General features: G+C 40.9%; 1 protein-coding gene and 1 pseudogene across 1 annotated transcript in view; one reads left to right on the top strand and one right to left on the bottom strand.

Annotated features, from left to right (window-relative positions):
• Positions 1-2,340: 2,340 nt before the first annotated feature.
• LOC128853324 (5S ribosomal RNA) lies at positions 2,341-2,459 on the bottom strand (annotated as a pseudogene).
• A 4,629-nt stretch (positions 2,460-7,088) lies between these two features.
• The window catches only part of EEFSEC (eukaryotic elongation factor, selenocysteine-tRNA specific), a 120,018-nt gene continuing 102,816 nt past the window's right edge, over positions 7,089-24,290 (top strand). Inside the window, exon 1 of the mRNA XM_054076901.1 lies at positions 7,089-8,104. Within this exon, the coding sequence (XP_053932876.1) occupies positions 7,624-8,104 (481 nt within the window). The 5' untranslated portion in view covers positions 7,089-7,623. The remainder of the gene's footprint in view (positions 8,105-24,290) is intronic.

The following is a 24,290-nucleotide window of genomic DNA, read 5'->3' as shown; positions in this document are numbered from 1 at the left end:
CACTGACCTTCAACATCCCTGTGGCAATTCCAGTTTGTTCTGGAGATGAATGGTAGAGTGGTTTTGGTTGGAAGGAATCTCAAATCCCATCCAGTTCCACACCCCTCCCATGGGCAGGGACACCTCCCACTTGATCGGGTTGCTCAAAGCCCCATGCAACCTGGCCTTGAGTGCCTCCAGGAATGGGGCAGCAATGACTTCTCTGGGCAACGTGTTCCAGTGCCTCATCAACCTCATTGTGAAAAATTTCTTCCTAAAGTCTAACCTAAATTTTCCCCCTTCCAATTTAAGGCCGTTCCCCTCATTCTGTAACTCCATGCCCTTGTAAAAAGCCCCTCCCCAGCTTTCCTGTAGCCCCTTCAGGTACCGGAAGGTCACTATAAGATGTCGCCAGAGCCTTCTCTTCTCCAGGCTGAAAAAAACCTAACTCTCTGGTGGACAAAGGCAGCTTGTTCTTGTCCCTACATCTATATGACGCTTTCTGCCCTCACTGAGCCCGGTTTGGGGCTGGAGGCAGCACTTCTCCCTGGGGCTGCTGTGGTGCTGGGTGCCCTCTCCCACCATGGTTGGCAGCAGGCTGGGAACCACCAGCAGGGCTGTCTGAAAGCCACTGCTGGGTTTGGCGTGCAGAAGAACGCTGAGGCTTTCCAGGGGTGTTTGCTACCTCTGTGTCAAAGGAAGAGTGAGGGCAATCCTTACCTGCTGGTCCCCTTGCCAACATATAGCTTTCAGTGAAATGGCAAATTAATTCCATTCTATGTGTTCAAAGGCTTTATGTAAGCATCTGAGGCCTTAATGTATCCTGTACCTACAGGACGTGTTCCTCCTTGAAATGAGGAACACCACCTCACTGCCTCAGCAGGGGGTTCCATGGGCTTGTAGGGCTTATCCTTGTATCCCCAGGTCTGTGAGGCTCCAGCTTTTTGGCTGTTACAGCTCCTAATTCTGGTTCAGCTGGAGTTCTGCTGCAGCTTTAATGTAGTGTTTATATGACAGAGATGGAGATCGCTCTGAAATTTCAAATGGGATCTAGGAATCTGCAGTTCCAGAGACTTCTCCTTTTTTGTAGATAGTGGAATCTCCCCCATAAAAAGGGCACCCCTCTCCCTCTCCCTCTCTCCCTCTCCCTCTCTCCCTCTCCCTCTCTCCCTCTCCCTCTCCCTCTCCCTCTCCCTCTCCCTCTCCCTCTCCCTCTCCCTCTCCCTCTCCCTCTCCCTCTCCCTCTCCCTCTCCCTCTCTCCCTCTCCCTCTCCCTCTCTTCTTCTTCTCTAATATATAGTGTTTTCTGTGTTTGATGATAAATCTATGGCTGTGTCTGCAGTGTTCAAGGCCGATGGGTTACCATGGAACGATGCGGGGCTGCTGTCTGTGCTAAGGGACAGTGCCACCCACCTTCCCCATGTGCTGCCGGAGAGAACTGCAAAAGCAGCCCTATGATGGTTCAAGCTAGGAGAGTGGCTTTGAGGCAGGATGGCAGCTATGGTACAATTTGCAGAAGCCCAGTGAACAATAAGTATGCTGTTCATTCTCTTTTTGTCTAAGAGCTTCTGTTAGTTTTGTTACAAATGTCACTTAGCAAAGAAAATACTTTTTCTGTTCATTGTTCTGTCAATTTAAATTTACATAATCTAGTTTAAAATTGTAATTACAATATAATTGCACGCATATGTACTTCAACAGTTTTGAAAGGGTATCCTATTATACAACTGTTTAGCTAAGAATTTTTGAATCTAACAAATATGAGCTATCCTTTGAATAATTAAAAAAGCATGTACACCGTTGGGCTCTCTACATCCTCTCGGGGTCATACGAGTCACAGAACACAAATGCCTCGTGTACCAAACTGCAGACGTTTGTCTTTGTTAAAGAGCGAATATGCAGCTTTGATTTCTCTAGTGCATTAAACTGACGCACGTGTTGTGGGCAAATCTGGTCAGAGTTCAAGTTTCTGTCAGTTCTGGAAGAATAATTAGCAAGTTTTCTAAGAGCTCTAGAGGCAGGGGCATTGTTAACAAGACGCCCAGGGTAGGTGCAGCCCTCCTTTGAAGAAGGGCTGGCAGCGGGTGAAATAAATAGCGATTTGTTGACTTAAACTGAAATCTCTTCTTCCTGAAAACTCCCTCTTCCACAGAATCTCTGCTCCGGGGCTTCTTGGGAAGGGGATGCGGGCACTAACGTGGGAGCGGGTGCACAAGCCGGTGGAGCTGCTGGGTCACAGAGCTCCTGCCTGGGCTGGGCTCAGCTCGGCATCTGCTCCCGGAGCACGAAACACTTTGCGCGCACGTGTGTCCCCCGCCCCACAAAAACAGAGCCCAGGGGGTGCCCGCACCAAGAGCCAAAAGCCTACAGCACCCCATATTCCCAGGCGGTCTCCCATCCAAGTACTAACCGGGCCCAACCCTGCTTAGCTGCCAAGATCGGCCAAGATCGGATGTTTTCATGGTGGTGTGGCCGTAGGTGTGAGAAAGCCCAACAACAGCCCTTTAGAGCAGCACACACACTCCCACCCTGCCGCAGCCCCAGGCAGCCACGCAACACCCCAGCAAACCCACTCATACCTGCAATGACAACAACACATGCAACACCCCCTGAACAACAACAACAACAAAACCCAAGCTCCCACAAAACCAGCTCTCAAGTCTCCAGTTCCCACATCGGGTATCACATGGTGGTTGTGCCAAACATGAGACTTAAAACAGGGGGGCAAAAGAAACCTTGGTAAAACGAGTTGATTAAACCTGGGAATAAGAGTTCAGACTCCCACACGCTCATTCATGCACAACTAATAACACAAGATGCTGTCACCACCATCTCCACCCCCTGCCCCAAGAAATTCATGCCATGCACCCATGGGCACACACAGGTACTTGTGCCGTGCTTACACCATCCTCCGGGAATCTCTCCATGTTACCTTTTTTGATGTTGCAGCCAGGCCAGTTCTCGAGACTATGGCATTTCTAAGGCTGTTTCATAATATTGCTTATTTCTTTTTGGTGAAATTCAATATATAGGAATGTAGATGGCAGGAATGGAAAATTGCATTCATTATAACCAAGAGGAAGGATAGATAAACTCCATGGATGTAAAAATCAGATATTTTACTTAATGTTCTTTAACTTTAGAAATAGTAATTCAGCTAGAGATTTTTGCTGGTAGAAGTGGGTAACAAACAGAAGTGTTTATTGTCTGTCTGCAGCAATAGAACATCTGAAAACAAGAATCAGAGTAGAGCCTAAAACTGTAGTCTACTTATGACCATTGCTGTTCAGTAAATCAAACCTTCTGTCATGAAGGTACAAATGTAGTACTGAGCTGCAGAAATTGTTATGAAAATGCTTTGGGGTTGTATTTGCAGTAGAAGAGGATTTTTCAATATGAAAAAGAACCAGTAAACAATTGGTTGCTTCATAGATGTGAAGCTGGCTTCTCCCTCTTTCTTGCTCGTTAGTATCGCTTAACAGGGTTTACAATCATACATAAGCTGTGAGTGATTTGGCACATCTTATTGTATTGATCGTTTTACTTGTTCCATATGTTCCTTGAGCATTGTACTGAAACAGCAGTCAAAGAGGGGGAGAGGAGTATGTTTGGGTGAGCGAAAATAAACTATAGCCCTTTAGACCACACAGGATTAATTGTTTATTCCCCAGGAAGAGTAGGATACAAGTGGAACTACTGGAAATTTTAGCACTGAACTTAAATAGCTTAAATGAACTTTTATAATTGATGTCTGATGTGTTGTGATGCATCGGTCTGAGGAAATATTGAACCTCAACCTTAACATGAGTTTTGTGATTTTGAATAGTTAACACATCAGAGGGGGAAGGTAAAATAATTTTGTTGAAAAGCATGAGTCATCTTTCTCCTTTGTCCATGCCACCAGATGGAACATAAGTGGGTTGTTCGACCATTCTGTTATAGATGCTTTGAGTATAATTTAATATTTCACTAGCCAGTTCACCAGAAAAAATAATACCTGTCACCAGCAGTCTGAACTGTTATTCCCCAGGTTTAATCAACTCATTTTACCAAGGTTTCTTTTGCCCCCCTGTTTGAGGTCTCGTGTTTGGCACAGACGTCATGCGATACCCGATGTGGGAGCTGGAGACTTGAGAGCTGTTTTCCTAGACTAAATGTTTGAGGTTACAGGACGTGGCCTAGTTTCACATAAGCTTTCAAATTTCCATGGGACATGCTGAATCCTGAAACTGTCAAATAGTGTATTATTTTTGGAGTGAGAGAGAGTACGTGTGTGTGAGTGTGTGAATGACCTTTACATTTTTACCCTATCCCAAAAGTCTGACTTCCTGCCCTTTGTCCCATGAGTCCACAAACCTTAGCAATTATAGTGAACATTTTTTGTGGAAGAAATTCAGTGTAGGAGAGAACAACTGAGAAGGGGAATGGTGTGTTAAGGAGAAAACAAGGTAGAAACTGCTTGCTTTTTGAGGGCTACAGGAAAGCCTGGAGAAGTTTGGAATCTTTTATTTTGCCATGTTCCCTTTTCCATCATCAAGACCTCTGTGGGGGGAGAGAGGAGGGAGTGGTTATTCTGGTTCGTTTCCTGCAATAGAAGCTGGAAGGTTTTTCTTACTCTTCATCAAACTACTAGGAGTGATGACTCTTAACAAATTCCATCTCTTAAGTTCTGAGTTGGTAATTAATTCTAAAACTTTGTAAGCTAACACTTGGACCTCTCTAAACAATGAATAAAAGTGCTTATGTCTCTATTTATCAAATTTCTCCTTCTTGGTATTAGTGATGTAAATGGATTCATTTCACAGGTACCATGTGCATCCTGATCTTGCAAAGACCTGTGCCTTCAAATGACGAGTTGCAAACTCAGATCCACAGATACTAAAATTGTGGAAACAGAGCTTATGTTCTGAGTGGTAACAGCTAAACTATAGACATTGCAGCAAATTTACCTGTTTTTTTTTTTTCCTTCCCACTACACAGGACAACAGCCCTCCCTGTCTAAAGAATTTCAAGCCTTTTCTACGTCTAAAGGAAGAAAACTAAGAACGAACCCACATTTCTGCCCAACACCCCTCCTTCCTGCAGGTCACTCATGAGAATAAGGTTATAAAAAGAAATGCCACCATTTTTGTGAGCAGTGGGATTAATTCCATTTATTTTTATCACCCTTCCTTCCATCTCTTTAGCAAAAAGAATTCCCTTTTCTTTCATCCCATGGGTTCTATCTGGTGTCCCCTCTAGTTACTACCTGAACAAAATGCAGTTCTGTTTCATTGGTGAGTTGGCAAACCAAATTAGTTACATCTGAGCTCTTCCTGTGCCTCTTATGCTGGGTGGATCACTGGATCAGGCATCTCCTTTACCTCATGGCCAGTTTTCACAAGAGCTGTAGAAACTTTTAGATGTCTATTTTTTTTACAAAGCTTGTTGAAAGTAGCAGGTGTTTTAGGAGTTCTAAGAAGAGTGCTGAATAATACAGTTCTGGATTCAGACTTTGCTGCCTCTTCCTTCTAAGCTCACTAATAATTAATGCTTAAAAAGAACCCAAAACGATTAAGTGGTAAGTAATATGATACAAGGATATCTGTGTGGATTGTAACTATGTGGGGCCTTTTCTTGTGGGAACAGATATATACTTTCCCTTGACTTTGCAAGTATGTATTGATATAACAGATTGAGACGTTTAGGGCAATGAAGTGCACATGAGTCTTATGATTTAACAGGAAACTATTCAAAGCCTGAGAACTTGATCTGAAAAGTGACATTATGCTTAACTTGGCTGCCACGACAGAGTTCCCATCAAATTGAACTGTTCTACTCAAGAAGCTGATTAACCAGGCTAGTCCAGCGCATTGGCAAGACTCGACTCGATGATCCAGTGGGTCCCTTCCAACCTAGTGATTCTATGATTCTATGATTCATTTCTTTCCTTTAGGGAGATAGTTGTCTCTCAAGTAGCACTGAGTGCTCAGAATGTCTGCTATTTTTTCTTCTGCTGTCACTGAGTCATTGATTCTGTCATCTTGACTTCTGTGTGTTTGGGAAGGAGGGGTAATTTGTACCCAGCTTTAAAGCTCTACAAACTCTTTCATGTAGAGAATGTTGTTACGTGAAGCCACTTTCCTTATAAGAGAAAACGTGAAGTTTGCAGTCAAAGCCTAAAAAAATAAATCCACAACGCTGAGAATAACCTTACATAAGTCATCTTATAATTCTAGATCATTCATTAGTTATTGACATGTGAATGCTGTAGAATACTGTAGAATATAGTACAAGTCTGGTCTACTTGGGCACTTATGGGAGGTCTACAACACAGTATTGGTTTCTTGGCTTGTAAGCAGCTATTATCTTTTGAAGTGGTACTTGTGACTGCTGAGTAGTCACTGCTGAAAATGCAGAGCACCTGTGTTGAGATTGATTCTGTGATGCGTTTGACCCTGTGTGCCTGCTGGGTTATCTATAAAGCCAGGTGACTTAAATCAGTGAATGTTAGCCTCTCCAATGCTCTCAGGCCTCACCAATGCTCGTCCATCTGTTAGTTTTTGGTTGTTTTTTGTTCTGTTGTGGTTGCTTTGCAGGGAAGCTGCTCATCATTGTTACTAATTTTGACTGTTCTTAATCCCATCAAGATGTGATTTTTTAGGAAGCATCCAGAGTGGTTACAGCTCTCTCTTCCGTAGCACTCTGGGGAGTCACTGCCCTTGGCTCCTTCTTCATAGAATCATTAAGGTTGGAAAAGACTTCTAAGATTATCCAGTCCAAATATCAGTCCAACACCACCAGGTTTACTAAAACATGTCCTGAAGTGCCACGTCTCCATGTTTTTTGAACAAAAGTTGGAAGAAGCTGCCCAGCGAGTTGATTGAGTCACCATCCTTGGAGATGTTTAAGAAACGGGCGGATGAAGTGGTAAGGTATGTGGTTTAGTAGTGGACAGGTGCATTTGGGCTCAGTGGTCTTAAAGGTCTTTTCCAGTCTGGTGATACTATGACTACGATTTAGCGCGCTTTCTTGTCTTCTTCTATAATCGCTTCTGTTTGCAGTCTTTTCTAACCTCAGCTACAAGGTCAAGCAGAGAGCTGGAGCCAAAGCTCCAAATTATCAAGAGATTTGACTGCTGTGAAGTTTGTAATAACACTGGAATTAGTCTTTAGGAAGTAATAGAATGTGCATAAGATTTCTGGGAAAGGTTACACATAATGTTATAATGCATGTAAGTGGGAAATACATTCTGTAACCAGCTTTTGTTTAGTTTCACAAGATTAACGGAGATCACTCCCTCATGTGACCCAGCCCCGATAAAGGATGCTTGCTTTCTAAAACTCCACACCAAGTCTTTGGAAGTTTATTTTCTGACATTTTTGGAACCCCTGTTACACCTTGTGTTCAGTATGATCTGGGTTGAACAGATGTGTCTCCTTCTATAATCACCTGTTCGCAGTCTTTGTCTCAAATGAAACGTCAGGCAGAGCTGGAGCCAAAGCTCTAGTTTAGAGAGAGTTCTGACTGTTGTGAAGTTCATAATAACGTTAAAATTAGCCCTTGGAAAGTAACAGGATTTGGGTAAGAGCGGTCAAACGCTGGCACGGCTGCCCGGGGAGGCGGTGGAGCCCCCATCCCTGGAGGCATTTAACAGACGGGTGGATGAAGTGCTTAGGGATATGGTTTACCAGCGGTCAGGGCGGCGGGGCCCGATGGGTTCCGAGGTCTCTTCCCGCCTGGCGATTCGCTGCAGTCTCGGCTCCGGGCGCGGCGGCCCCTCGGTGCGCCGGAACGGCGGTGCCGGGCCCGCGTTGCCTCAGGGGCGCTTTGCGGACGGACCGGGGGTGCAGCGCCGTCATGGCCGCCGGTGGCTCCGCGCCGCGGGTTCTGAACGTCAATGTGGGCGTCCTGGGGCACATCGACAGCGGCAAAACGGCGCTGGCGCGGGCGCTCAGCACCACCGGCTCCACCGCCGCCTTCGACCGGGCCCCGCAGAGCCGGGCGAGGGGCATCACGCTGGACCTGGGCTTCTCCTGCCTGCGCACGGCGCTGCCGGCGCGGCTGGGCGCAGGGCCCGGCGAGCTGCAGTTCACGCTGGTCGATTGCCCCGGACACGCCTCCCTCATCCGCACCATCATCGGCGGTAAGGGGGGAGCGGCGCGGGGGCGAGTCCGGGCGCGGGTACTGGTACAGCAAGCGCAATATTTCGAGAAGGCTGCGGGGAGACCTTAGAGCGACCTTCCAGCACCTGAAGGGGCTACAGGAAAGCTGGAGAGGGGCTGTTCACAAAGGCTTGTGGGGATAGGACGAGGGGGAATCGGTGTAAACTGGAGAGGGGCAGATTTAGGCTAGACACGAGGAAGAATTTCTGCACCATGAGAGTGGTGAGGCACTGGCCCAGGTTGCTCAGGGAAGCTGTGGCTGCCCCATCCCTGGAGGGGTTCAAGCCCAGGTTGGATGGGGCTTTGGGCAGCCTCATCCAGTGGGAGGTGTCCCCCTCATGGCAGGGGGGTTGGAACTAGATGATCTTTAAAGTCCCTTCCAACCTGAACCATTCTGTGATTTAAGCTAAAGCAGAGTTAAGTTCATCCGAGTAACAGTGGTTTTTGAAAGTTAAATACAATCTCACTCTGATAACATGGGTTTTTATAGCATTTACATGGGGTTTTATAGCTTTTTTTAATAGTGTGCTTTTTCAAATAGTGCTTTTCCAGATGCTCTTGTGAGAGTTAATTGATAAGTTTTGCTGCAGCTGGTTTGTGTGTTTAATTTTCTCGTCATATAAATCTGTCTTGTCTGCGTATTATTGATACAATCTCCAGATGTGGATAAATAACCTGAAAGAATAAATGCTCTCTTAGAGTTGCAAGGATTTAATAATATGCTTAGTTGTCTTGTAAGATGTAGCTGTTTTAGATCAAGAGATGACCTTTCTTAGGGCTGTGATAATTTATCGATATGTTTAGTTGTCTTGTGAGGTGTGGCTGTTTTGGGTAGAATCATAGAATAGTTAGGGTTGGAAGGGACCTTAAAGATCATCCAGTTCCAACGCCCCTGCCATGGGCAGGCACGTGTCCCACTAGATTCGGCTGCCCAAAGCCCCATTCCAGGTAAGGAGATTAACCTGAAGGAAGTCTCCAGACGTACTTGGGTAACCTAAGAAAATAAACATTCTTTAAGGACTTATATGATTCTTTGTCTAAAACTAGTTTATATACCCACTGTTTTTGTAAGATGGGATGCCTGTTTTGGAAGGGCATCCAATTCAGTGCTGTGTTGTAAAATAAAAATATTATTGTGTTTGCTTTCAAGACTTTGTCCTTTTCAATTTTTAATCAGTGAGTAAGTGTTTCTCACACTGTTATGTCTTGTGTTCAGTCTGATCTGTGCTGAACCTGTGTCTTCTATAATCACCTGTTTGCAGTCTTTATCTGAGATGCAGGCTCAGAGAGCTGAAACCAGCTTGAAATTAGCAAGAGATTTGACTGAGGTAACTTACAAAAGGTCATTCCTGCTTTGTTTGATACAGTAGTTACTATGATGAAACGTCCTATTTTTTATTTAAGCTAAAGTAGTGTGAAGTTTCACCTAAGTAGTTGTATTTTTTTTGAAAATTAGATAGAAAGTAATAGCATACGCATAAGAGTGGTCAAACACTGGCATGGCTGCTCAGGGGGGTGGTGGAGTCACCGTCCCTGGAGATGTTTAAAAGACTGGTAGATGAAGTGCTTAGGGATATGGTTTAGTAGTGCACAGGGATGGTTGCATTTGATGATCTCCAAGGTCTTTGCCAACCTGGTGATTCTGATTTAGCGTGTTTTCTTGTCTTTTTCTATAATCCCCTCTGTTTGCAGTCTTTATCTCAAACGCAAGGTCAGACAGAGCTGGAGCCAAAGTTCCAGAGTTTGGACTGCTGTGAAGCTTGTAATAACACTCAAATTAGTCCTTAGAAAGTCATAGAATATGCATAAGATTTCTATGGAAAGTTATACATATACCTGTAAGTGGAAAATATATTCCATAACCAGCTTTTGTCTCATTGCGTGTGATTGATGGAGATCATTTCCTCATGTTGCCCAGACCTGCATTAAAAGGATGCTTGCTTTCTAAAACTCCAAAATGAGTCTTAAAGAATTTATTTGGTGGCATTTTCGGTATCAGTGGGGGCTGGGCTGTGAGCCTGCCTCTAGAACTCCTTATGCTTCCCTGTGACTGCCCCTCAAATCCAACCCTGGCGCCCAGGGAAGAGTGGTTTGTGAATGTGAGTTCTTTGGGTGTACTTTGGACAGTCAGGCCTGCTCAGTTTTTTTTACACTTGGCTGAAAAAAAAGCTTTATTATGTGCAGTGACCTTTTGTGGTGTGTAAGGGCAATAATTTACAGTTTCTCACTTGTTAGTGCTGTCAGAGTTTGATATTCCCTGTGGTTGAGAGCAGGGCTTCCTGAGCATGCTCCTGCCATACTCTTCTCTTGGAGAAACCAGGGATTTCTAACATTATAATCTTATGTTTAGAAATAATGTTGTGGATTTTGGTAATTTTCCATTTTAGTCTTTCTAGATATCGGAAAGTTAATCTGGTTTGCATTAGAGCTCATTTTAAAACATCTTATTCCATGAGAAATTACACTTACAGCTCTTGCAAAAAGAGTTAAGAGGTGGTTGGTGCTTGACTAGGGATACAGTGGAGCTGCAGGCTCTTTCAAGTAGTTACAGGTTGATAAACTGCAACTGCAGGGACCTCTGAAAAGTCAGTTCCTGTGTGTTTGCTCTGCTAATTTCTCTTTAGTGTCAACTAGGTGGTAGTTTTGTAATGCAGTGTATGCTGCTTCTCAGCCAGGTTGAGGTTTAGACCAAAATATATGTCACGATGTTTAAATTAACCACCTTTTGAACAGATGTTTTACTTGTAAATGGTGTTAGCAGTAACTGCATTATTTTGTTTGTGTTTATTTTGGAGAGCATAATAAACACTTAGTTGTTTCTGAGCTTCACCAGCAGTGAAGTGCTCTGCAGCTGCAGGGGAGGAGTGGCTGAGTGCTGAATTCCAGAAACCTGTGGTCTTTTAGTTGTTTTTTGTACTTTACAATCTGCTGTAGTACTTAAGTAATCGTAAGCACCTGATTATCTTCTAAAGAACGAGATTTACTTTGGCAAACAGTAACTTTTCTTGGATCTAGTGAGGAGTGACTTGCAGTTAGACATTCCTTTCTGCCAGAAGCAACTAATCTAAGTGGGGTAAACTTTCTCATGATCAGGACATGGGAAAACTTGGTAAAACAGCATTTTATTTTTATCACTTTAACACTTATGTGGGGTGATTGTGTAATACATAGACTTCTTGTTGCTTTCTGTTGTTTTTATTAAGATCTTCAAGGCATTTACTAACAGCTTTCCTCATTGGTTGAGTGAGTTATTCAGGTTTCCTTATGGCGAGGCCATGCTGAGAGAAGAAGAGATGTGAACAGTGGAGTAGATGGCACGATAGACCAGAAATGATTCTTTACAGGTAGCAGTTCGTTGACATAAGCATGTCATAGTTCCAATTATATCAGATTATGTATCTTAGTGAAAACAATTGATTAGTCTGACTTACTGGAACCTGTGATTTTCCTTTTACTACAGATTTTCTATGTATAATGTTCTTAAATAAAACCCGAGTGCGAAGTACTTTATCTTCCTGTTTTTATTATGCACCTCGGATTTCTCACACCTCTTTGAAATACTGCTCTTCTGAAATTAAATCCTGTGATAGATGGAGATGTGAGTTATCCTACAGAAATACTAGAGGTAGAAGGGCTGTGGGACACGGAGCTGTATGCAAGGAATCAGAGGGTGGAATGACAACAGAGCGGCTGAAGAGTCTCATACCAGTTAGTCACATGCATACAGCTTTTGCAGTAAAAGCTACAGGTGTGAAAATAATGTTAATACATGCTCTTAGTGGTTAAAGCTATCTTTCTTTTCTTTGAGGGCGATATAAACCAGTTGGCTTCCCCTGAATGATCTAATCTTGTGGAAACACTGTCTGCTTAGCTGGGTAGCACCAGCTTTATCCAGTCAGATCTCCCACGAGGCAGCAAGCCTAAGGGCTTTCTTCTGAGCAATTCCAACAGTGGTGTCCCAGGCTATCATCTAGTCCCATTCCATCCTCTCTACTGTCATCTCTTCTGTGCTCCCAGAATGCTCGAAGGGTTAATTCCTTCGCTTTAGGAAGCTGTTAATTCTGCTTACAGATCAAATGGTACTGTTTACCGGTCTTTTACATATTTTTGTATATGGCTCATTCTTGAAGTGGAATTTCTCATGGCTGAATCTAGTATTGCATTGTTGTCATTCTGTGCCAGGTAGCGCTTGACCTTGCAAATACTTTTCACAGTCACTCACAGGATGCTTGTTTAGAGACAATACCTTAGGATTAAATGAATGCAGAATATTTCAGCAGTAACCAAATAGAATGGAAAATGGAAGTCATATTTCATTCTGCGTGGCTGCATTTTTCTTGCAAAGCTTGTCCTTGAAAACAAAACATATCAAATGTTAAATCAAAAGATTTTTCTTTACCAGCATGCTGGGAATTGGAAATGTTGCAGACGGTTCTATCCAAGACGCTTTCTTAAAGTTTTAGCTGGAAGGTGATAGTCAAGGTTGGAATGGAATAAATGATGGGCGCTCGACTCAGTAAATCATAGCGTTCACTAGTATTGAAACCATATTGGTTTATTTTTCAACAGCAGACTTGTGTGTCTAATGTGTCAGGATGGTATTACATTATTGTGGACAGCTGTATGGCTTGATCAGTCATGTAATTTTTTTTTTGTCCCATTCTTTTGAGCAGCAAGAACAGAACTCTCTTTATTTTACAATAATTTCAAGACTTTTTTTCCTGTGCTCTGGCAGGATCTTGTCTATCAGGTATCAAGCAGTGCAGCAAATGATGTATTTATAGAAAAATTGTTGTAGTATTTGTATTTGTAGTTGACTTGCTAAAGAGACAAAACAAGCTTGAATAACTGAATTTTAAGGGTCAATTCTTTAGGTTGTCACAAGCCGTAAGAAGCACTCATGTCAGCCTTATGCTTGCTTTCTGCACTGAAGAAATGACCACAAAGTGCGATAGAATCATAGAATGATTTGGGTTGGAAGGGACCTTAAGGATCATGCAGTTCCACCCCCTGCCATGGGCAGGGACACTTTGCACTACTGCCATTTTTATCATTGCTGCTTTCCTGTATTGCTATAGAGGTTTAGACAAGGATTTTGTTAAATTTTCACACCAAGATGGAGTAGCTTCTGTCACAGCGCTATGTTTTAGGTTTTTTTTTATTTAACCTTTTGTTAAATTTTAGCTCTCTGATCTTCCACAAAGCTAATTGTAACCTCATCAAAGTAAAATAAGAATTGCTTTTGAATTTGTTTGTTGTAGGCGTATGCATCCAGTGGCTTCTGAAATGGTTTCTCAAACGTGTTCAGCAGTCGGGGATGCCTGCAGAGGGGTTATACGAGTTAATCTTCCAGAAGAAATTCAATCCCCATATTTCATTTTAAGACCACTTTGCGTAGCAAAGTAGTTTAACCAGTAGCAGATTTTTTTTGCTTGCTGATGGTTGATTTCATGCCCTACAAAGGGTCAGCACACTAATACAGAAGAACATGATTACCTCACCCTTGCTTCCCCCACACAGGCAGCGAAGGGACGCCACAGTGTTTGTTTTAGGTGAGCTGTTGTCAGATGCCCTTTATCTGTTTGATTTTGAGATGGGTCCTCAGAAGAGCTTCTAAAAAAGAAAGTTGTCTGGTTTTCCCTATGAAGTTCAAAGGACAGAGTAGCCTTATAGGGTTTTAATTGGAAAGCTACTGCTTGACCCTGGTTGTCTAAACCTGGGAGGGGGAATTCTAGCAAACTTGTAGTTCTGTAATCCTTATTCCTGTCTGAACCTTTGACCTTTTTACTCTATAACTAGAGCTTCATTGTCACCATTTGTCCTGCAGTTCCTTTCAAAGAGAACTGCCTTGCAAGTGTCTGTTTCCACTTTGCTGCTGTGTTCTCTTAAGGAAGGGTATTAATTCATACCTGATACATTGGAGGGGCCAAGACTTTTGAACTTGCACAAGAGCTTGGGGAGGGGGAAATAAGCATAGCAAAAGCATGTCTTGCTGATGCAAATGAGTACAATGAAAACAGTCTTGGGAGATCAAGGGAAATGTGGTCTGGCTACCAGCATTCAAATTCGGTCAGATGCAGATTATTTGTAAGGTTAACATACCACAAAAAAAGTACTTTTATCACAGATTAGTTGTTTTCCCGAGTTTATTGTAAGCTTTTAAGAGGATTTGTAAACTCAGGGTTACCTTTGCATTACTGTCACGAAAATACACTTCTGTCAGTGTCAACTTTTGCATGTTGACACCTTTGTGGAGATATGATGGTTCTTGTTATTTCCATTCCAGGTGAGTGAACAAGTATAGTTTTATAGCTGCAGAGTCTATGTGTGGATGACAAATTTATGTAGAGGCCTCTTGCTGTGCGCATACTGAAGGGAAACCTGTTCGTCTCTGGAGGAAAGAGTGCCTTGTGTTGTTCGGTGGATGTCGCTCTGGTCAGGGAGAGGTCACTGAAGGGTCTTGAGGACTTCAGCTGTGAGCTTGCAGTGAGAGCAACATAATAATGAACATTGTTCTGGTGAAAAAATAAAAATACAACACCCATATAATGTAATTCATATTTATGAGCCTTTATGTAGTGGTTGGTGCTGTGGAAGTACTAATGAGCCAAGAGAGTTCAACTAGCACTAATGTGAATGTTTCCTAAACCCTGTTAAACTTGTTGGGTTCATGGTGCTTGTAAATTGCTGACATTATTTTGCATTAAAAATTTAAATAAATAAACGTTACTCCCTTAAATGCAAACACTTCTCCCTTGAAATTGAGAGTCTCTTTTCTTAATTCACTTTAGGTTATTTGGCTGGTGCCTGATACTTGTCTGACAAATTAAAAATGTTTTTTATTGACATTTTAAAATGAAAGTCACTTTTTAAATTAAGGAGCTATGCATGAAGAAAAGGCAGCTGGTATAAAAATATCGCTGCTTTAAAATCCCCTCTTTTTCCCAGCCCCCAAAGTGCAGCGTTGTCTGCTGGATCTCACAGTGCACAAGAGGGCAGCATTTGCTTACAATGTAGGATCTTAATGACAAGAACTTAGGGGGAACAGGTCAGCACGGATGCAGTGACCTGACTTTGAATGGAAACAGAATTAAGTAGAAGATTTGGAACATAACTGTGGCTTAATTTGCCCATTCCTAAAGAAAATATCCTCTGTGTTTTAGGAAGGTTAGTCTTGTTTCATTTGCAATTTGGGTAGTGCTTTTTATACCTGAAGCAATAAGAACGTATGGGGTGTTGTCTCTCACATTATGTGAGATGCATATAATACAGGTGAGACAAAACAACTGGTTTTCACGGAATTTGTGTGTGAGCAACACGATTCTTCATCCACATAGAAAGGGCTGTTTTTTAATTTTACATTTATGGAAGTTTTATCTGGTTTAACTTGTAAAGCCAACTGGCTGTGTGGGAGCCACTGAACTTGGTGTACACAATTATTTTATTTCATTCCCCATTTCCCCATGCCCTTTAATAACTAAGCAAAGCAAAGTAGTTGTGCTAAATCTGTTTTGAACTACTTCTGTGTTATATAGAGTTGGTTGTGTGAGATTAAGGTGAAACTTGATTTTGTGTGTGCGCGTACCAGCACACGTTAAAGTAGTGTCTTCATATGGAATTTTTATCTACCTGTATCATAACTTTAATGTTTCTAACTTTCTATTTATTATGTGTTGCTTCTCATTTCTGTGTGCATTAACGTTTTTTGAGTGACGTGACAATGAGACTGGTCTACTTGGCTGCTACGATTTCTATTCTGTGCCTTCCTCTGCTTTTTTGACTTGAAGCTTATTGCCCTGTAAAGTTGCACAGGTTTAGCAAGCTCCTAAACCGTCACCAGCTCTTAAGTAATGTTAAAGTGTAAAGCAGGAGGAGTCTTCCTTTCCTTTTATGGATTGAAAACCATCATCTTCTGATCTCAGAAGTTATAGGGAATAATAAAATTCTCTTCTATTTGTTAGAATCCTGTCAGAAATGTGTTCAGTTAAAAAAAAAAAGTTAAATTGTGCATATCTTGTCCTGAAGATGTGATTTATGATTGAATTCTTAATCTTGAATGTAGATTTCAAACAGGGGTAGCTTTATTCAACCTTGTTTGAATGTTAATTGTCTCTTGCTAATACACGACAATTTTTCTATGAGGCTTTGAGTGGTTGTGTGTGTACTTCCTTGTATACAACAAAATTGTGCTAATTCACACTCTGTTATTTGACACAAAAACTTGACAGCTTCTCAGGAAAACATAATATCCAAGCAGTAATAGTGCTGACTAAGTCTGTTTGATCATTATTCCTATTGATTTAAAAACAGAATTTCTTTGTTCCATCAGAGTGTGTGCAAGCATTCATCAAATACCCACATGCCCTTTCATTTCACTTTTGCTTCATGTTTCTTCTTGCTTGAAATTATTTTGTAAGCTCTTTGGGAGAGTGGTTAAACTTTGTTAATCCATTTTTAGATGGCTTTAAATAGCAAATGTAGTAAAGTCTTATAAGTATTTGCATAAAATCTAGAACAACTTACTGTAAAATATGAAGCATGTTTATAGTTAAAATTGTCCTTGTCAAAATAAATTTAAAGCACATTCTTCAAAATAGTAGTTTTACTGATGATGGATATGTTTGCTTGCTAAATAGTCCAATTTAGCAATTCAGGGGTCTACTAATTAACAAACTGGCTTAATAAAGTTCTACTGTGTTTGTTCTACAGTATGATTTAGAAGTTGTCTTCAGTTCGTAGATTGGAGATCTATATATAAGCTAGATGCTAGATATAAAGTACATATATAGATACAGTAGATATAAGCTGAATGATCCATTGCTTATGTGTAGAACGCACTTTTAACAGCTTGTCTAGCTTGGTGGAGCCATCAACCTAGCTTCCTTAATACCTTTGTCTATTTTGTTTTTGTTTGTACTAGAAGTAATAATGTATGTTCTTGGATGACTGTTGTACAGGACTGTTTATAAACCCCCTGGAAAAACAAGATGCAGATGGAAAAATGTAGGTTATAATTGTAAAGCAGAGACATGATGAGATCTCCTAGCTAAGTAAGCAACCCAGACTCCTATGTTGCTATTGTTGAAGTCTGTTAAGTGGACTAAAAAGTTGTTTCTCTATGTGGCAGCTAGTTGTTTTCTGTCTGGGAACCCTAAGGTTGGCCTGGCAATGGGAAGGGTGAGGACAGGAGTTCTGCGGTGGTAAGTTCTAGCTGGATTCTTGAACGCATTGTATTCTGTGGGTCACAGTTCATAATGGAGCAAAATTGAGTGAGAGCTCCAGTAAAGAAAAACTTGAACAGCTTGTACGATAGCTGTGATTGTAAAGATACCGTGCATTCTGTGAGAAAATATTCTCTGTGCTATCTGTAAAATTCAGATTAAATTGCTGTTCTGAAGTGCTTCCTTTAAACTGTTTGCTTCCAAAAAGCGTTGCAGGCTAAGTAAATACCAATAATTCTTATTTCCCATCTCCTTATCTGTTATTCTACTGAAATGTTCTTGCACAGCCTATCTAATCTCTTCAAGTGAACATGAAATGGTTAGTGTTGGCTTCCAATTTGAATTACGATCTCTGTTTCAAACTTAAGCTGATTAATTCTACATTAGATTGTAATTATCAGCATTACCAGCACTAAGGGTGGTTGTGATCAGGCAAACAAATATATATATGTGTGTGTGTTGAATGCAACGGCAGAATGAGTTGGTGAATAGTGGAAGAAAAGGAGATGGAATAGAGAGGATAGCTTAAACAAAAATGAATAAACTGCATTCAGGAGCATTGGGGAGGGGGTGGAGGATGATAAGGGGGAGTAAAACTCAAAGTTTGAATTTTGATATTTATAGGAGAAGTTGATCTGGGTGAGAACCCAGCCCCTTCACCACAGGTTCCAGAGAAGAGACGATTCATTTGAGCCTATGGTTTTACTTAAAAACTTCTTTTCTTTTACATTGTGCCATAGAAGGCTCATGAAGGGTGTTTCGTCCACTGTGGATTTGCTTTTTCTGCAGGGCTAGAAAACTGAATTTAATCCTCGCCTTGTAGTACTTTCTTGCTTTCTGTGCCAAAGTTTTTCTTTATTTTGTGTCTTATTTGGGGTGCAGGGTACAGTTGGCATGTAAGAGCAGCGGGTACTCGTGTATCTGGGTGCTCTTCTTAATTCTGGAACTTCTTAATTGTGGAACTTTTACCCTGATTTGTTTGGCTAAGTTTCACCTGTCTTTTATTTCCCTTGAATGCATTGCAGAGCGGGTGGGTGTATTTTAGAGATGATTCCTGTATATGTAAAATTTGAAATGGTCTTTGAGAACTTGTTGAGTAAGGAAAAGCTATAGAGGAGTGTGAGAATTGTTGATGGACCTTTCCAATTATATTAGCTGGGATAGGCAAGGGGAAATGCCTTTTGTCATAGATATTTATCCATGTTTAAATCTACTTTTCTTATATTAAAGTTTTCCCTTCCAGCGGTATCGCTTTGGAGGAGAAAGTTTCCAAAGCATGCAAAAACTGTATTTCAGAGAAAGAAACAAAATAATTGTAGTTTTCTTTTTTAGGATCGAGAAGAGGGGGAGGGAAAATGGTTTCCTTGTATTTGACTGTGCTGTTGGATGGAAGACAAAGCTCAGTCTCTCTTGCTGACTAATGTCATCATCGAGGCATTTTTTTCTCCCACAGAGCAATTTTGTCTCCATTGAGACCCCCACAGCCATTGGCAAGACCATGGCCCGAGATTAAATCTCATGCTTGGGTGAAATTCTAATGACTGTAATTGTTTCCTCTTTTTAAGTCTGTGGTCCCTTCATCAAAGAGTGGTGCGGAAATTATGCATTTATGTTGTAAAAAGGGAGGTCATGATTACCTGAACCTGTGGTTGACTTTGGGGGTTTCTGTGTCGTGTTCTGGCAGTGGTTATCCACGCTGACGTTCTAGTGTGTGAAATGATTTAAAGCGCGGCTTAAAGAATATATGTAAAGTAGTAGTGGCGCACATGGTCCTCTCTGGGTTTGCGCTTCTCTCTTTCAGCTGTCCACACTGTCGGGTGATCAGTTTGATCATCTGTTGGAATAGGAGAGAAGGAAAAGGAGTAAATGTGGGTTGAATTAGGTTTGTGTGAATGTTCTGTTTCAAGGGTAAGCGTTTCACCTAGTGCAGCCATGAAATAGTGCTGGACTGGTGTCTCTCCCAACTTAGGACCTATCCGCAAATGTCACTGCTAAGCCTCACACTTTAGTGTTCAGGGAAGGTGTTCCACAGGTTGGAGGATCGCACCACTGTGGTAGTGGTTGAGGAGGAACTGAACATAAGTGAGTTTATGAATGCAGACATGGAAAAATATCACACAGTTTTGTAGAGGTAGCTTTTCCGATCCTGTAAAATTGGAACATGTGCATGAGTACTGCTGTGCCCAGGAAAAATTCAGACAAGGATTTTTTGCAGTATTGGATGCAGGCAGCTTTGAAACCATACTCGCCCCTGACTTCTGTGACTATCTATGAAAAAAAGGTGTACTGTGCATTAAGTATAAAATTTTTGTACTTTGTATCCTTTAAGGATCTCAGAACTGACCGAGAGGCCTTTCATCCAAGAACAAGCAAAAATTCAAATGGTGTTGAATTTTAAGTGTCCAGGCTGCATTTAGAGACTAAAGAAACTCCAAAACATTGTCCTTCTTAAAACCACTCAGCATCAGAATCTTTCCTGGATCTCAGCGAGATGAGTGTTCTGTTTTGAAGTATTGAAAAGTATGAGTGAAAAATCCCAAGTGCCAACAGTGCTCTTCACCTCTGGGACCAGTTTTGGGCATGCAGTGCTGAAACTTCGGCTGTTCTCTGGCAATATTACAGCTTCAAATAATGTGATAATATGCCTTATTTAAAAAATTCCCTAAAGCCTGAAAAGCAAGGTTTTACACCAAAATTACATATACTTGTTTATATATGTATAAATGAAATCCATAATAAAACCCCCTTGAAGTAATTGTTGATAATATTTATGCGTGTGTATGGCATAATAATAGTATTGCCAACATTCAGAAGTCACAAGTCGGGCATCCCTAAGGAAGGTGTTTAAGGAAATAGTTTTGTTCTTTCAGTTTCCATGCTGCGCGATAGGCGTTCATCCTGTGGTACGGACTGATGCGTGTGTTCCTTTCCCTGGGCGGGCTTTTCGCCTGACTAACAACTGAGATCCTCCCACTATTTTGAAGTGCTGTGATAGAGTCGTGGTGACTGTTGATATTTACCCATCTGATTGTAATTGCATTCTCTCTAGTGTGTGTTATGATACCCAGAAATGCTGGCTTTTTCTGTCCAGAATCACTATTAACAGGAATTTCATGTGGGAGGAAGTTTCCTTGTCTGTGTTCCTGTATAGAACATCCAGGAGCAATGTGAAATAAAAAAATATATATGTATTTTTAGTTAGATCGATCTGTACCAAGCTTTGCATGGAGAAAATACCCCTTTAGTTAAGGGAAGGAAAGTTTTGAACTGAAGCTAAATTCTATAATAATAATAATAATAGCAGCCGAAAACCCAGCCTTTACTGAAAGTTCACCTCCAGATGTGTTTTTGTTTCTGAACTGTATTCATTAATGAATTGTGGGTGGGTGGGGGTTTGGGTGTTTTTCGTTGTGTGTCCCTAAATGTGTGTTCTTTTTTGTTTTCAAGCTTTATTTACTGTATGAAGTAGTTGATTATTCTAGTAATAGGCAGCACTACTTTTGTGGGCTTCAGTGTTTTCTTTGCTGTAATTTAAATCCAAACAAATCAAATGTGAAGATAAATATAACTTTGGGGTTTTTTTTTTAAACATGAGCCCTGCTGTTCATTTCTTTACCCACCCTGCACCAAGAAACCAGCGAGTCCTTAACTTATTTTACAACACTGTTTTTTTAGAAATGTTGTCAAATTGATGCAGGGGTTGAAAGTTATTTTGGTTGCTGTGGTTGTTTCTTCTCTCTTGGAAATATAAAGATCTTTATTTTTTATCCCATTAAGAAAATGGTAGATTGTAACTAGGAAAACTGTAGTGATGTCAGGTTTATGGAATTTTTTTTGTGTATGTTCTTGCATGTAATTAAATCAATCCTAGGTAAAACCAGAATTGACGCATGTGAAATTTAAATTAGGTGACGGTATCCTTTCAAAGCCTATGCATACTGTTTTAAACCTTCTTGCAGTAACTTACAAGCTCATATAAGGACAGTAGGAACGAAATAGTTACAAGAATGTTTGAGGTTAAGCTGTCTAATGTTTATTTTAGCAGCATATGATATTTCAGCAGCATTTTCAGTTTGTATTGGAGAGCTAACAACTTCATAGCATCTCAAATGCAACTGTATTTGCTTTTTTTATTGGATTCTGAACATTTCAAGGACATCAAAATGCATGCATTTGGGGGCTGTTGTTATTCTCTTTGCAAGCTGCTTTCTGTGAAAGATTTGTACTTTTGTCCCAGTCTGTAAGTTCCACTTTACGCCCTGTTTTTTAGAAGTGGAATAAATAAGTTCTGTGAATGAGAAATATATTTCTGCTAGGAGGATGCTGAAGTGGGGGCTGATTTTTCCCTAAAAAAAACCCAATGTGGATTTAGGTGTCAGAAGTGTAGTGCAGTATAGATGCAATAAAAGCAGCCCAGATCAGCTCAGCTGAAGGAGTACCTTTAGGAGAACTTGTCATAAGCAGCAGAGTTGTGCAGTGAAGGCATGGCTGAGGTAAGGGATGCTCAGGCACCAGCTTAAAGGTGACAAACTTGACTTTGTAGTAGGTCAGCAAGATAGCCCATCAAGCTAGTTTTCCAAAATTAAATACATTCTGGGAAATACGTTTTGCTGCTAATTGCTAACGATCACTGTAAAATATTTTAACTGCCCGAGTTGTTGTGTATCTACTTCTGTTAGTTCTGAGCAACCGAAAAAATGGAGCTTTAATCACCAAGGCTGTATTCTTTCTTGGTGTTTTCAGCATTTCATTAAGCAGTGATTAGTACTTTTCAATTATGCATTCGTTTATCTTTGTGATGCATTTACAGTTAGAGATAGCGTTGGTTTATTGAATTTGGCTGATGCGTAGCAGTATCAGCAGATTTTTTTTGCTTGCCATGTAAGAACGTGCAAGAAAGCAACAGAGAAAGGTTTATAGCCTTGGCGTTGGTTTTAATGATAATCTTACCTGATTGTTTTGGAAAACCCAAACAATGTGGAGGAATTTTTCCCCCCACTTAGAACTTTTAGAAATTCTGTTCTGATGTCCATCTCCAGGCTTTGCCTCTGTCTGCTGGATGTCACCGCATCATGGTATGACCCTTTCAGGTGCTGAGGGTGAGCAGTGTAGCAGGCTGGTCTTGAAGCTTGTAATTGGGATAGATTTTTCTCCATACTTATAAGCTGGGAGTTCCACAAAGGGATTAAAAGACCTTGTTTTCCTTTTTGGGAGAGAGGGCATACGATGCAATGGGAAGTGGGGTTGAACATCAATTTCTTGATGCTTATATGTTGTCTTATCCCATGTAAGTCAGAGGGGAGGAGAAGGGAAAAGGATCTCAATGCTGTTCAAAGCTGCCTGTGTTTGTTTTATGTCATAATGGGATAAGGATTGAATTTAGGTGGGCACTGGTGGACTGTGAGGTTGAATGGTTTGTGGCAGGGGGAGCAGGGTTGCTGATAACCCACCACTGCTTCACTTCTATTTGTTTCATTGTTTGTTGGTATATTTTAAAATTCTGTATTTGGTTTACTTTTAGATTTAACGGTGCACAAGCTTGAGTTCTAGTTTATTAACAGAACCAAGATGAAATAGGCTGCTGCAGAGGGAACGGATTGTTGCTGCTAACTCTTGGTACTGAAAACTTCAAAGCTTTCATTTTGCTGGTAAAGCCCTTCCTAAAACTTGTGTACTCTGAGATGTTGTGATTTCATTTTCGTCGGACCAACAGAATCTGGCTCCTTGAGAGAAGCAAATCTTTTTCTCAGTAACATAGAACACTGTTTCTGTTTAAAACATGGTGACTACAAATGAGCAGATTTTTTTAATCAAAATGCTTTTCCCCTTGTGGTCTCTCCTCTCCTCCCCCATTTGAACCTTGCTTAACGGGACACTCTAGAGTTAATAATCATGTAAATGGATGCTTGCATTACTTTATTAAGGAAGGAAAAAATTTAAATAACCGTTTATGCAATTTTTGTCTGACTTTTTTTTGTACTTCCATGTAGACCAGTCATTAAAGACTACTTCATTATATTATCTGTGCCTACTTTACTTACCTTTTTTCCTCTTCATAAGATTTATCTCAATGTTATATTTTTACAAAATGGCAAGATAATTTTTTCCTCAAAAGCAGATTAACTGTGACATTTTAAACATAATTAATAAAAAATAATTTATTGGAAGTACTTTAAGGAACTCTTCTAACAAAATTTAATTTAAATCTACAGTAAATTGTCAGTAAGACTATACTTAATAAAGTTCCTTTTTATTTCTCTTCTGTTATTATTATATGGTTCTTCAACAGCAGTTGTCTCTATTGTTTGATGTGAAGGCTGAAGCGGCTGGATAACAAATGAAGTGTATTTATTTAACTGCATTTGAAATGAAATTCTCATTCTTGAGTTTTCCCTCCCTTCTTCTGTAATTCTCGTTCTTGCTGTCAGAAAGATTAATTTCGAACCTGTTGTTCTCTCTGAGTCTAGAAAATATGAATGGGAAACAAGATCTAACCAAAAGTAATAGCTAAGGCTATAAAAATCTCTTACGAGGCAAAAGCATCTAAGAATGAGTTTCTGTGAAGAGGGAGGTGTGTGATGCTTAGATATTGTTGATACACTTTTGATACTGTTTTGTATTCTTCCTTAGGCATTTCTTTGCTCAGCCGCCTGAGAAGTTTTATCATAGATTAGCAAGTGTAGGTGGTTTTGTGGGACTTCTGGGCATTTCGTGTCTAGAATCCCACCCAAGTGTAGGTAGGGATGGCTCAGCGCCTGTAGCCACACCCTGAAGATTTGCTGTGACCGGTGGTCTCCAAATGCACTGGCTACCTTGTTCCTTTTTTTAGACATTGAAATGCAAATTTGGCATACTTTGGAGTAGAAGCATTACTGCTTTGCATTCCTTACTATTTTCTTGTTCATGTAAGATTCTTGGTCTGTTTGTTGCGTATTTCCATTGAATA

The sequence above is a fragment of the Cuculus canorus genome, chromosome 11, assembly GCF_017976375.1.
Source record: "Cuculus canorus isolate bCucCan1 chromosome 11, bCucCan1.pri, whole genome shotgun sequence".
In the NCBI taxonomy this organism is placed as follows: domain Eukaryota; kingdom Metazoa; phylum Chordata; class Aves; order Cuculiformes; family Cuculidae; genus Cuculus; species Cuculus canorus.
Note: the sequence above shows the minus strand (reverse complement) of the source record. Positions and strands in the feature narration are given on the sequence as shown.